This window comes from Arachis ipaensis, chromosome B02 (assembly GCF_000816755.2).
Source record: "Arachis ipaensis cultivar K30076 chromosome B02, Araip1.1, whole genome shotgun sequence".
Taxonomy (NCBI): domain Eukaryota; kingdom Viridiplantae; phylum Streptophyta; class Magnoliopsida; order Fabales; family Fabaceae; genus Arachis; species Arachis ipaensis.
In genome coordinates, this window is record NC_029786.2 from 108,208,917 (window position 1) to 108,222,829 (window position 13,913).

Consider the following 13,913-nt stretch of genomic DNA (forward strand, 5'->3'; position numbering starts at 1 on the left):
AGGAAAAAAAAAAAGAAGAAAAAGATCCATTTGTCTTAATATACATGTTTAAAATTTTTTATACTTACATTTAATAATTAAATATACATATTTATAATTATTTATACACACTATATATAAGCATATTGCATAATACATTATTATTGCAGCATATTGGAAAGTCAGAGACAATAGAAGAAAGTGTTGACTACCCAGCATCTTATAGGAGTTGAAGAAGAAGAAGAGATCAGTGAGATTGAGAAGAAATAATAAGAATGGATTTCAGTGAGTTGAGAAGAACGGTGGAAGAGGTGGAGCTGGTTGATGCACATGCCCACAACATAGTTTCCATTGATTCTAACTTCCCCTTCATCCATGCCTTCTCTGAAGCCTATGGTGATGCTGTTTCTTTCTCACCACACTCTCTCTCCTTCAAGGTCCATATCAATATCATCATAACTATTAATTAACTCCTCTTAATGTTCATTTATTTCTTAGCTTATGATTTTTTATATGCTATGTTTGATGATAGTGTTTCATCTATTTATGAACCTATAAAAACTAGTAGTATAGTGTGGACCACCTAACACTTTTTTAGGTGGATTAAGTTCTGCAATTACAGCATTATTAAGCAGATAAAATGTTCATAAATTGAAGTTTAGTTTGCCTGAGTTATGCATTTCAATTTCATCATGAGTGATAAACAGGATATGAAGTTGAAGAAATGAAATTTTTCCTTTCTCTATTGATAAACAGAATAGATTCTTGAGAATTTTCTGTCAAATTGATTTATTATGTGGTGCTTAAAATGTGTAATAAGCACTTGGAAGCTGGTAGTACCTGCTGTCCAAATTGGTACATAGAAAAATTAATGTATAAGGATGAAATTGTGTCTAGATACATTGATTTTGAACAGAAGATATGATTTGTTGACAATGGATTATTATGTAATATCAGAGAAGTTTAAGAGACATTGCTGAGCTCTATGGATCCGAGTCATCTTTGGAAGCTATTGAAGAACACCGGAGAGTCTCCGGATTACAATCGATCAGCACATCGTGCTTCAAAGCCGCAAGAATCTCTACCTTACTCATTGATGATGGACTAAAATTTGACAAGAAGCATGATCTTGAATGGCATAGGAGTTTTACCCCTGTTGTTGGTAGAATCTTAAGAATTGAACGAGTCGCCGAGGAAATCCTTGACGAAGTAAGATACTTGTAGATAGTTCTAATAGTTCTATTTCACATTTTCTGAATTCTGCTATATGTTCTTGAATTTCTATCTAATATTTGTGTCTCATGCTCTTAAAGGGTTTAACAGATGGATCTTCTTGGACATTGGATTCATTTACAAAAGCATTTGTCTCAAAGTTGAAATCATATCCTTTTATATGTTAATAAATCTCTGTATATGAACACATTAAATGTTTAGCTATGATCCTTAACAGTATGGTTACAGTTGCCGGTGAGATCTTTGGATTCAAAAGCATAGCTGCATACCGAAGTGGCCTGGAAATCAATCCAAATGTGACAGCAATAGAGGCCGAGGAGGGTCTCGGACAGGATTTAAGTGGTTAGTGGAGTATGCAGATTGGTTATAATATGTTCTGTTTTGGTATGTTCTTAATCAAGCATATTCTGTACTTTTTAGCTGGGAAGCCTGTTCGCGTAGCTAACAAAAATTTCGTCGATTATATCTTCTTGCAAAGTCTAGAAGTTGCTCAATCCTATGACTTGCCAATGCAGATACACACAGGGTAATCCATGGCTTTTAGTAATTAGTATACTTCTAAAGCTGAAAAGCTTTCAGAAAATTATTTGTTGGTACTAAATTTTTGGTCTGCTTAACTAGTTTTGGGGATAAAGATTTGGATATGCGACTGTCCAATCCTCTTCACCTACGTGCAGTCCTTGAAGACAAGAGATTCTTGAAGTCTCGGATAGTCATTTTACACGCATCCTATCCGTTCTCAAGGGAAGCGTCGTATCTCGCTTCGGTTTACTCACAGGCAAACCTTTTCTCAACTCATTGAATTATGTTAGTAAGTCTGAATATGTATTTCAGATTCAAATTTAGATATAACAATCTTGTTTTGCAGATTTACCTTGATTTCGGGTTGGCGATTCCAAAGCTTAGTGTACATGGCATGATATCTTCAGTGAAAGAGCTATTAGAGCTAGCTCCAATAAATAAGGTGACAAGAATAAGAATATTGTTATACTTCAAGATCATGATTTATTTAACTTTAGGACATGAAATTCAATGTCACAAGACTAAGCTAAGTTTTTGGATTTCAGGTTATGTTCAGCACTGATGGCTATGCATTTCCAGAAACCTTTTACTTAGGTTAGTTAACATCTATTCCTATGCCTGAATTTGAAGAATTTATATTCTGTAGTGTAAGATTAAGTGGTTGAAAAAATATTTTGCAACATAGGTGCAAAGTGGTCTCGTGAAGTTGTTTTCGCTGTTCTGCGCGACGCGTGCATTGATGGTGATCTCTCAATTCCTGAGGCTGTGGAAGCTGCTAAAGATATATTTGCACGAAATGCGATTCGATTTTACAAGATTAGTCCAACTAATAGTTTAGCTAGTTCAGAATACAATTTGGTTTCTAAGTTGAATACTAGTAGCTTAGAGTCTGATTCGTCACTGGTTCGTATCATATTCGTTGATGGTTCAGGGCAGCATAGATGCAGGGTGAGTTTAAGTTCCATCAAAGCAAATTTCAGTTATTCATGAATCATGACATGAGCTGCTATTAGAATTCCTGATATGGTGTCAAATTTTATTTCAGGTTGTTCCTAAAAAGCGTTTCGATGATGCTGTTTCGAAGAATGGAGTTGGTTTGGCGCGTTGTATTATGTCTATGGTTTCTTTTATGGATGCACCTGCTGAAGGGTCAGGTCTAACTGCAGTTGGTGAAATAAGATTAATGCCTGATTTGTCTACTAAATTAAGAATTCCATGGTACTTATAATCTTTCTTAAGCTGATTTTTTAATCATCTTACATTATAGTAACTTGTGGTGCAAGTAATTCAACTCTTTTATGTGATGATAGGAGCAAGCAAGAAGAAATGGTTTTATGTGATATGCAAATCAAAGCCGGAACGGCCTGGGAATATTGTCCGAGAGAGGCCTTAAGACGAGTTTCGAAGATTCTGAAAGACGAATTTAACTTGGTATGTCGCGATTGCGAAATTCTGATATTCGAATTCATATCTTTGAACCAAAGTACTTTGGTGTTCAATTTTGATTTGTGTTTTCCAGGAAATGAAAGCAGGATTTGAGAATGAGTTTTATCTCTTAAAGAGCATAACAAGGTATGTAATAATTCATATCACCAGAACAAATTTTCATGAAAATTAATTAAAATGTGAAGATGAAAAAAAAAGGGTGTAATTATATTCAGGGAAGGGAATGAAGAATGGTTACCATTTGACTCGAGTCATTACTGCTCATCGTCAGCATTCGACGCTGCTTCTCAGATATTTCGCGAAATTTCTGCTGCTATTCTTTCCTTGGGGATTTCAGTAGAGCAGGTAAGAAATGATCTATAAAATGGTAACAGCTTCGCTTGGTTTTAATCGAAAATCATCTGATTTTTCTAGAAAAGCTCTATATTCTGAGGGCTAGTTTCAAGCCTTTCTGTTCTATAAAATTGTAGTTACATGCTGAAGCTGGAAATGGTCAATTTGAAATTGCTTTGGGATACACCACTTGCACTAAAGCTGCTGACAACTTGATTTACGCGCGCGAAGCTGTCCGTGCAATAGCAAGAAAGCACGGCCTTCTCGCGACTTTTGCACCAAAGTAAGTCAAGTTTCACCATTCTTCTGCTTTTTTAAGACACTGCTATCTTACTTGAGTCTCAAGAAACAATTTGAAAGTGTGTATTACATGTGTTTTTCTTGTCTATATTGAAGGTATAAGCTAGATGATTTGGGTTCTGGATCCCATGTGCATCTTAGCTTATGGCAAAATGGGAAAAATGTGTTTATGGCGAAGGATGAATCGTCGAAGCACGGAATATCAACAACAGGGAAAGAATTTATGGCTGGAGTTTTGCATCATCTTCCTTCTATTCTGGCATTTGTAGCTCCAATTCCTAACAGGTTGCTCTTCCCATTTAAACCAAGTTTGTTAATGGGTGAAAACTCAGGTGCAGTCCACTTCAGGTGAAGTTGATAACTGAGAGCCGTTAGATTATTTGACTGATTTGACTAAATTTTCATCTAGCGGCTCTCAACTATCAACTTCACGTGAAGTCGACTGCACCTGACTTTCCACCTTTTTAATGACATCCGATCAGGTACTAACACATAAGCAAAAGTGGCGTCGCGACTTTTGTCTATGTGACAATACCTAATTAGATGTCTGTACAGAACTATGTATATAAATTAAACTCGAATTTTTTTAGAGGTGGAAACTCGTATGCAGTTATCTTTCTGTGAGTTGATATTTGAGAACTGTTAGATGATTTGACAAATTTGACTAAATTATTATCTAACGGTTCTCAACTATCAACTTTACATAATGACAACTGCATGTGAGTTTTCACCTGTCTTAGATTGTTCTTGGTTTTTTCAGTTATGATCGGTTACAACCAAACACGTGGAGCGGCGCATACTTGTGCTGGGGGAATGACAACAAAGAAGCTCCATTGCGAACCGCATCTCCGCCCGGAACTCCTGATGGCCTTGTAAGCAACTTTGAGATGAAATCATTTGATGGCTCTGCGAATCCACACTTGGGATTGGCTGCCATAATTGCCGCCGGCATAGACGGTCTTCGCAGGCATCTTCCGCTTCCTGAACCTGTTGGTAAGATCATGAATAGTACTTGTTTGTATCTGTTGGTGTTGCAAGTGTGAAGTTAGTTCCACATCAAAAAAAGTAAGGAAGAGTGAGGAGTTTATAAGATGAGAGACCCATTAATTTGACATTTAAAAGTTTTGAGTTGGATGTGGTGTCTTCTCATCTTATGTTATCTTTCTTGATTCCTCTTCTAAATCTCCTCGGTAGTTGAGAGCTCCCCACGGTGGCCTAACAGTATCAACACACAGTTTATATGATTTTTCAAACAGTTTGCAATTTTGTATAAGTTCATATGAAATAATGAAGTTATTATTTTCATTTATGAAACAGATACAATTCCAAATCCAGAAAAGCTTCAGAGATTGCCAACATCGCTCTCTGAATCTTTGGAAGCTCTTCATAAGGATGACTTGCTTAAGGAGTTTATCGGCGAAAATTTGATGGTTGCCATAAAAGCGGTCCGAAAGGTATGTGTATGACTTGCATAATTCTAAATTATTCCGTTTCAAAATGAGTGTCGCTCTGACTAAATATATATATTGAAAAAATTGAATTATTCCGATGTAATTATATTCAAATAAATTGATTTTTCAATATATCAATTTGGTCGGAGCGACATTTATTTTGAAACAGAGTAAGGAATTCGGAGCAGGATCATCGATGCGACAAAATTTGATACTTATTTTATGAATTTATGATATGCAGGCTGAAATTGATCATTACTCAAAGAACAAAGATGCTTACAAGAAACTCATACACATATACTGAAGCAATGGATAACAATTTATGTTTGTTATGATTTAGATTTAGATTTTGGTTGCCTAATCTTGTTCATAGTATTTAGTTTAAGTATATCTCGTGGTTATCTAATAAGTTATCCTTAATATATAGAGCTCGTCGTTATGCTTATATATGATGGAATAATTTTATTTGTCAACTCATATTTAAGTAATCTTGAGTAATCTTGATTGGAATGAACTCATTTTTTTAATGAAATGTATTATTTGTTCTCATTCTTTGTTGGACAATACATTTTCTTTTTCTTTTTCAAAAGTGGTGTAGGTCAATTTAGTGTATGAGGTAAAATAAAGGTAAATATTCACGCGCAGTTGTCATGTAAAGTTGATAGATAAGGACTATTAGATAACAATTGAATCAAATATATCAAATTATTTAATAAGTCACCAAAAAAAATTATTTAATAATTTTTAACTAATAATTTCACATGATGCCTGAAATTTCACCTAAAATAATTACACAAAATATAGTATCCTACAATCGAATTGGGCTTATAATATGATTTTGGTTAGTTTCTTTTTCAGATTTTTTGGATACATTTTTTTGTTCCTTTTTTTATACATTTTTTTGTTTGTTTCTACGTTTTTGGGATACCTAATTGGGCCGACTGTGTTTTTCTTCACAAAATCTAGTTACTGAGCCCATACACGAGGAAAAAAATGTAATACATGGATGCTTATTATATGCTTTGCATTTTCATCATTTCTCTCTAGATTTTGTGTGGTTAAGGTCACATCTTGAGAATTGGAAACTCCATAAGACATCATCTGAAAACTCAAAACTATGTCTCCAACCATATTAATTTATAGGGGATAGATAAGGCTTCTCTAAAAGTGAGAAGGTGAGAGCTCAACACAAAAACATTTAGTGGGTCTTACACATAACATATGTATTTTATTAATATATAGGTTGACATCTACATACTCTTTTCATTTTCTATACTAGCATATTTAACTTTATTTTATAAAAAATAATGTTACTTTTTTTATCTATCTATATGAACAAAACTTAATTGAGTGTTGGGGAGATGGATGCTAATCCTTAACTTACATGTTATATTAGAATAAGACAATTAGACAATGTGTTAATCAAATTGCTGTGTTTTATAGTGGAAGTTTCATCAAGGGAATCTTTTGTGACGAATAATATAAAGACAAATAAAGAGATAACCATCAAAACTTCTCTTCATAAATTAAATACAAATAAGAAAATGTTTGAAATAATTTATATAAAAATAAAAAAGAAATTCTCTTCATCCCCAAAAATGGTTAATTAAGAAGAGCATTTTTGGGAAACTACATAAGTAGTTTTTGTTCCCAATTTAAAAGCTTTTTCAAAAATAAATTTATAATATATGAAGAACTAGATCACAAACTATTTTGTTTAGTTTAATTTAGGCTTTTTAGATTTGGGAAAAGGCATAAATTCATTTTTTTAGCATAAATATTATTTTTATTCACAACACACATCATATGTTTATGTTTTCACTAAATTATCCTTGTTAGAATATAATTAGGATCAATTAAAATTATTTAGTATATCTGAATATTTATTATAGAATATTACGTCTTTATTATTACGATTCTCTTAGTCCCTATAAATACCTTTCTATATTGTATCATTCAGACAATTTGAATAAACAACTTGAATACACTCAATAATACACAAATTATTTGTCCAATTTAGTCTCTTATTTCTAACAGTCCTGATTATCAAAGATTAAAAAAAAAAAAAGTTCCATACCTTTATATTTCAATTTAGGAATTTTACCAAACAAAAGTTACTTTGATTAGTTAACTAATGTCTCTTTCTCTAAACTTTGCTCCTTCTACTCTTAAATGTCACTATCTCTAAGCCTTGTTAAAATTAAAGTAATAATAATATTTACCGACATATCAAGGAATACAATATAATAAAATCAATAATTAGTCATCATAAGGTGATGAATGTGGGACTGAGCTTTCACAAAATTATGGCCATAAAAATATATATATGAATATATATGAATATGATGAGAGCCATTGGCAAAGCTAAAATTGGCCACTTCCATTTGTCTTCCTTATATTCCTACCCCCAAATTCACTTGTCTCATTCATATAACTTAGCATATGTCCACGTGCTTAAAAAATTCAACAAATAAAAGAGAAGTGCAGAAATTCAAACAAAAAAGGAGTTACAAATTATTTAATGACAACTAAATGTTTTAAATTAATATTAGCTCATTTTTTTAAAATTTATTGTTTATTATAGATTTTAAATTATAAGTTTTTTAGAAAATAATGATTTTATTGTCGGTGTATATATATGCATGGTAAATATTATTATAATGCAATTGCGAAACTCGAGTATATATATATATATGGCTGATATTTTATTGATAACTTTAGTTTTCAAAAGAATAACCAATAATACTAACGTTCTTAATGTTGAAGATTAATGCATGGACACATGCTATCACTAGTATCTTGATGTCAAATTTTGATAAACAAAAAATGTTGAAATACCAACTAGTGGTCCCTCTAAAGCTAGAGATAAGAGTTTTTAATTATTTTACAATAATTTTAAGGGTTAATACTCAAATTCGTCTCTGAAAGATTATACGATCTTTATTTTCGTTCTCGAATAATTTTTTTAATCAAATTAGTTCCTGAAAGATAAAATGCAAGTCAAATTAGTCCTTCTGTCAGTTGGATGATGACGTGGCATGACACGTGTCGCTGACCTGTCACGTGGTGTGCCACGTCATCATGCCATGTGGCACTTAATGTGCCATGTCATCATTCAACTGACAGAATGACTAATTTGACATGCATTTTATTTTTCAGGGACTAATTTAATTAAAAAAATCATTCGAGGACGAAAATGAAGATCGCATGATCTTTTAGGAACTAATTTGAATATTAAAAAAGGTAAGTGTTTTTGTTTACCTTCTTTCTTGGTATAAATTATTCTTCACTTCCAAAAAAAGTTTCTAAAGATTATAAGAAAAAACTTCCTTCAAAACTGTCTTTTAATTTAATAAAAACAAATGTTTTACTTAAAAAAGAAAAAAAAAAATAGTTCCAGACTTCAATCTATATATATATTTCGTATGATAGTTGAATACTTCATATATTATCGAAACTAAGTCACCTTCTATTACTTTCTATTACCCACCGGAAGTCCATTTTTTATGTCCGGAAATAAATAATAAATTTTATGTTCAAACTTCTTCAAAACTAATAAAATATTATTGGACATGAGATTGGAATTAATTACTAATTAAACTATAGATTATACATATGTAAAAGAGACCTCTAATGTTTTAATTTTATTGGTTAGTAAATCTCTGTCATGCTTTGTAGATAATGTACTTTTTTTTTTTTTTATTTTGACCTTGTGTTGTACAAGAGTATTTGGAATCAATAATTAAACTCCTATATATTTCATAATTCAGATATTATATTTTTCTTTAAGCTACTGTATTAGTATGTATTCCAAGATTTTGAGGAACAAAATACAGAGATAAAATAAATAAAGTAACAAAGTTAAGACATGGACAAAATCTTGGATTTGATTCAGTTGGCTATATCAAACTTTGGAAATTTAGGACCACCTGACATATGTGTGCACAAATTATCTCGTGTGTTCATTGTGCGTGCGTTTGGTTGGTGTTTTTGGACACTAAAGACATGGATACGGTGGCACATGTCTATCGTTTGTTTGTTGAGACACAAATTTATGATAGACACGATGATACATAAGTATACACAAAATACATGTTTTTAGTGTTTCTCTATTGAACTGAGACATTGAGACATAATTTATAAGACACAAAATTTTACATTTTTATCCCTTCTTTTTTTAAAATTTCAATTATATCCCTAATTAATCTAACCCTAATTTCCCTTTTTCTCTCTTATTATCTTTTCTATTCCGTGTTTGTAACCCCAAAATCCTTCCAACCTCCACATTCCTTCTTCCATCCTCCTTCTTTCATGGGTGTGTCCCTCCTCCATACCACCGTCATAGTCATTGTCTCTCCTCTCTTTCTCATCTCCTTCTCTCTTTCTCTCTTCGCATCACTACACCCATCACTCTGCTTCTCCTTCCATTGTTGTGTCCCTCCATACCGCTGTCACGGACCGCCACCATTGATGCCGTTTTTTTTCTTTTTCATCCTCTTCTCTCTTTCTCTCTTCACACAGTCGCACCTATCACCACCATGGGTCATCATCTTCGGTCATATTTATTCGTCTACATTCATCAGGTGTTGCCCAGATCTGTTCATCTCCACTATTACTTGAATCAATTTCAATAAGAAAGGCGAAAAAAACCAAGAAAGCCTAAAATAGTAGTCGATCATTCTTGAGATTTGTCTTCTCATTTTCGTTTTTTTTTTTTATTTTAACCTGTTTCAGTTTTTTTTAATGAGAAAATTAAATTGCTGAACTGATGAATAAATGAAAATTAAAGATAGTATTTTGCGATGAAGTTAAAAAATTGCAGGTGACAGTGGTGGTGGTGGTAGAAAACTATGGTGGCGGCAACGTTAATGTTGGTAGAAGATGATGGTAGATAATTAATAAAGATAAAATGGACATTTGAATTAAATTGTTGTGTCTTGTACACTCATGCTAAACACGTTAAAAAATTTATGTCTATCTATGTCTATGTCTTTTGGTATAATTGTGTCTGTGTCTATATGTTCTGAAGACAGTAACCAAACGAAGCCTGTATGAACATGACAATATATTTTATACTTTCATCATTACCTTAAAATCAAACTTAATTAAATCTTAATATTAAGAGGTACTACACTGCAAAAAGAATATTATGGAGAATATTTTTTACCCAATAGTATGAGATTGCATTAATTAAGTACTATAATTATTTTAGGACAAATTACTTAATTAAAATAATTAAAAATTAATTTTACTAAATTATAACTTCCTAAAACTACATATTTATTTGTAACTTTTGTATAACTATAAAAATTGTTACATACATCAAGGAATTTAAACTGAACGTAATCTGCTATTAAATAGTAATCACAATTTACATTGAAATGAAGCTGGCAAAAAACTATTATAGCTTGTAACGATTTCTGAAAGAGGGATAATGTACATAAACCGCTACTGACTATAGCGATTTATGTTCAAAGGGAGTAAGGTAAAAAATGCTGAAGGCAGTAGCAATTTATGCTTAGGATTATTCTCTACATATACCTAACCAAGAAAATTGAGAAGTAGTAGATCTAGAGTATTATTTTCACATATGGATGGTGAGGAGAGTTTCCTAACTCTAGTGCATGTTCTGACAAAATTCAAAAAAGCAAAAGACACGATGTTAAATTTACGAATAGGGAATTACTGAGTATCTTTATCCGGGCATCGAATATGTTGTCATAATTAAAAATCAGCATATTACAAAAAGTTGGGGGTGTGTGAGATAAAGTGGGTGAAAAAGTTGTTTTACAAGATCTCTATTACTGTTGTGTCAATCGGTGTGACGTACGATATATTTGTGATAGGGTTCGATAAAGATATGCATGTCTTGTTTCATCGTAGGCGAAGTTTTCCGAAAGTTAGAATACACGAGTTGTTTGCTAAGTTAGAAGATGGTGTCGACAGCTCTGAAAGATCAGCGCCGAATCCTCAGTCGACTACTTAGGGGGTGCCTCAACTTCGATGCCTGTGGTTTTACCTGCTTGTCCATTGGTTGGTCTTCCATCTATTGCAGTTGGGATGACTAGTTCAACTCGTCTAATTCCTGATTTTATAGTTGAAGTTAGACCGAATCGAGTTAAAAATATCGTTGGTTGGTCCTCTATCTATAGTCAGTAGCAGTTTATGTGTATTGCGCCTTTTTCACAAACTGTTACAGCCTATAACGATTTCTGTCCAACTCTATTTTAATATAAATCATGAGATTGTGACTACCAATAACAGATTACATTTAATTTTAAATTTGTTGATGTCTATATAAAATACATTATCTTCATGTGTTTACCTTTCATCATGATCTATCTATCTATCAGATCATTTGAACAACTATATAAAAATATATAATATGGTACTATCTTATATAAGTTATAGTCACTCTAAGTTTTGTAGGACCCATAAACCATTACATTAAAACCATATAAACTATATAATAATTATAATAGTATAGTATATTAACGTGAAGGTATAGAAAAGAGTCACAATTGGAAGAAGGAGAAGAAGAGAACAGTAGCGATGAGAAGAATAATGGACAGCTAAGATTACCCACTTTTGATGTAGTAATAAATAAATAATTTAATTGATTAATAATTATTATTTTGTCTTAGAAAGTGGATTCTGCGTAGTTATCACTGTATGTATAATCAAATCATTTGTTTATTCATTGATCATATGGCACAATTAGTTTGCAACCAAGGAAACAATTGCAATGAACACCTCTTTTGTATATATAAAAAGGATGTATATAAATATTAAAGCACACAGATATAAAGCTTTTAAAAAGTGAATATAAACACCCTTTTATGAAGAAGCTTTTTTATGGCAAAAATTATTTGTTGGCTTTACTATAGTTTAGATAACAGATAAGGATGATTATTGTTTTATGATAGGGTGATAGATGTTCTAAACAAAAACAGTGAAATAGTATGTATATTGAATAGAGTAATTACGCCAGAAGTACAAGTTTAGAGTTCAAAAATAACTAAGAACAATCAGAAGGAAATCAAGCTCATCAGTGACTTGAGCTCTAAGAACAGAAACAAGATAGAGTTCTTCAGTATAACAGTAATTGTGTCAAAATTGAAGGAAATAGGGAAATCAGAATCCGCCGAATCTGATTGCAGCAGTAGGAAGAATCCATAACCTGAGAGATGGAAGTGGGAATCAGCACAGGAAAGGGAAAATAACAGAATAGGAAAATAGAAGGAAAATTCTATGTAGCAGCTGAATGAGAGTGACCAAAGAAAGAGGGTTGAGAGAGAAGAAAGAAGAAAATACCACAATACGCCTAGTGCTTGAAATCTCTTAACAGCTTGCTATTTGATCTCTTTCTCACGCTTCTTTTGAGGTCCTGAATTTGAGGATCTGCTGCCATCTGTCCCGAGTTAGTTACAACCTCTTTTGCTGACGTTGCAAGCCTCTCACTTCCTTCTTTGCATTTAGCTATACTCGTATCATTTTAATAAAACAATTCATATATATATACTCTAATTAATTATCTGAAACTAAGAAGTATATATGTATACGGTGAATTTTATCATATCCTCTCTAAAATAAAGGGTAAATTATCCTTTGTGATATATACAGTGATTATTGATAATTATCTTTGTACCAGAGTTTCAAGATTCACGTTATCTTTTTTTTTTCAATTGACGCTATGTTTCTCTTGATATTTGATAACAATGTCATTTTCATTATCCCCACCAAATACACTTCTTCTTCTCTAATTTTAAAATTCTAATTCCTTTTAAATCAAATCACCATTTTCAATCAATTAAGATAGGATTTTGAACTTGTTCTTACGTTTTTAATCTCCAATTTCAACGAGCACAACTATCAATTTTCAGCTCTCTTCTTTCTAAGATTTTTTTTCGTATTAGAAGATATTACGCTCGGAGAGAAGCAAGAGGGTATGAGTTTGTATGACAGATATGAATTTGCACCATAAATAAAATTCTTGTAGGTAATTAATGGCATGAATAATAAAATAATTAATTAATATTTGAGGGGAATGTAAATATTAAAATACTTATTTCATTTTGTCTTATTGTTATCTGAATAATAATTTAATATTTTTTGTGACAATATAATAGTTTAATATATGCTCCCATCAATGCATTAGGTTTTTTTTGTTTAATTATTCTGCTGGTCTCTATAGTTTCACAAAATTTTCAATTAGGTCCCTATACTTTTTTTTCTTTTAATTGAGTCCTTGCACCAAAATTTTTTTAATTGGGTCCCTACACTTTTTTTTCCTTTTATTTAGGTCTCTGTACTAATTTTTTTAGTTGGGTCTCTATAAAATTAAGCCAATTATTACTAAAAGGGACTTAATTGAAAAAAAATTGGTGTAGGGACCAATTAAAAAGAAAAAATTATAGAAACTTAATTGAAAATTTCACGAAACTATAAGGACCAACAGAATAATTAAACCGTTTTTTTTTTTAAATTAGGAAAGAGGTGTATTTGGTGGAGATGATGAAAATGATACTGTTATTAAATTAAAAAAACATAAAAAAATAGAAAATAACGTGAATTTTGGAGTTCTAATGAAAAGATAATTTATCACACAAGAAATAATTTACTTTTTATTTTAGAAAAGATATGGTAGAG

At 31.8% G+C, this 13,913-nt stretch overlaps 1 protein-coding gene across 2 annotated transcripts; it reads left to right on the forward strand.

The window, feature by feature from the left end:
* LOC107626454 (protein fluG) lies at positions 124 to 5,816 on the forward strand. 2 transcript variants are annotated; one of them, XM_016329333.2, is made up of 18 exons: positions 124 to 416; positions 937 to 1,188; positions 1,293 to 1,360; positions 1,439 to 1,554; positions 1,633 to 1,738; positions 1,834 to 1,990; positions 2,081 to 2,176; positions 2,280 to 2,328; positions 2,420 to 2,682; positions 2,780 to 2,952; positions 3,045 to 3,165; positions 3,254 to 3,306; positions 3,396 to 3,525; positions 3,651 to 3,796; positions 3,910 to 4,098; positions 4,574 to 4,806; positions 5,131 to 5,267; positions 5,506 to 5,816. In XM_016329333.2, the coding sequence occupies exons 1-18, from the start codon at positions 255 to 257 to the stop codon at positions 5,566 to 5,568; spliced, it is 2,514 nt and encodes an 837-aa protein (XP_016184819.1). In that variant the 5' UTR covers positions 124 to 254; the 3' UTR covers positions 5,569 to 5,816. The 2 variants fall into 2 exon arrangements, with proteins under 2 accessions (XP_016184819.1, XP_020972398.1); XM_021116739.1 differs by lacking the exons at positions 4,574 to 4,806; positions 5,131 to 5,267; positions 5,506 to 5,816 and adding an exon at positions 4,278 to 4,440 and having other exon boundaries at positions 3,910 to 4,126.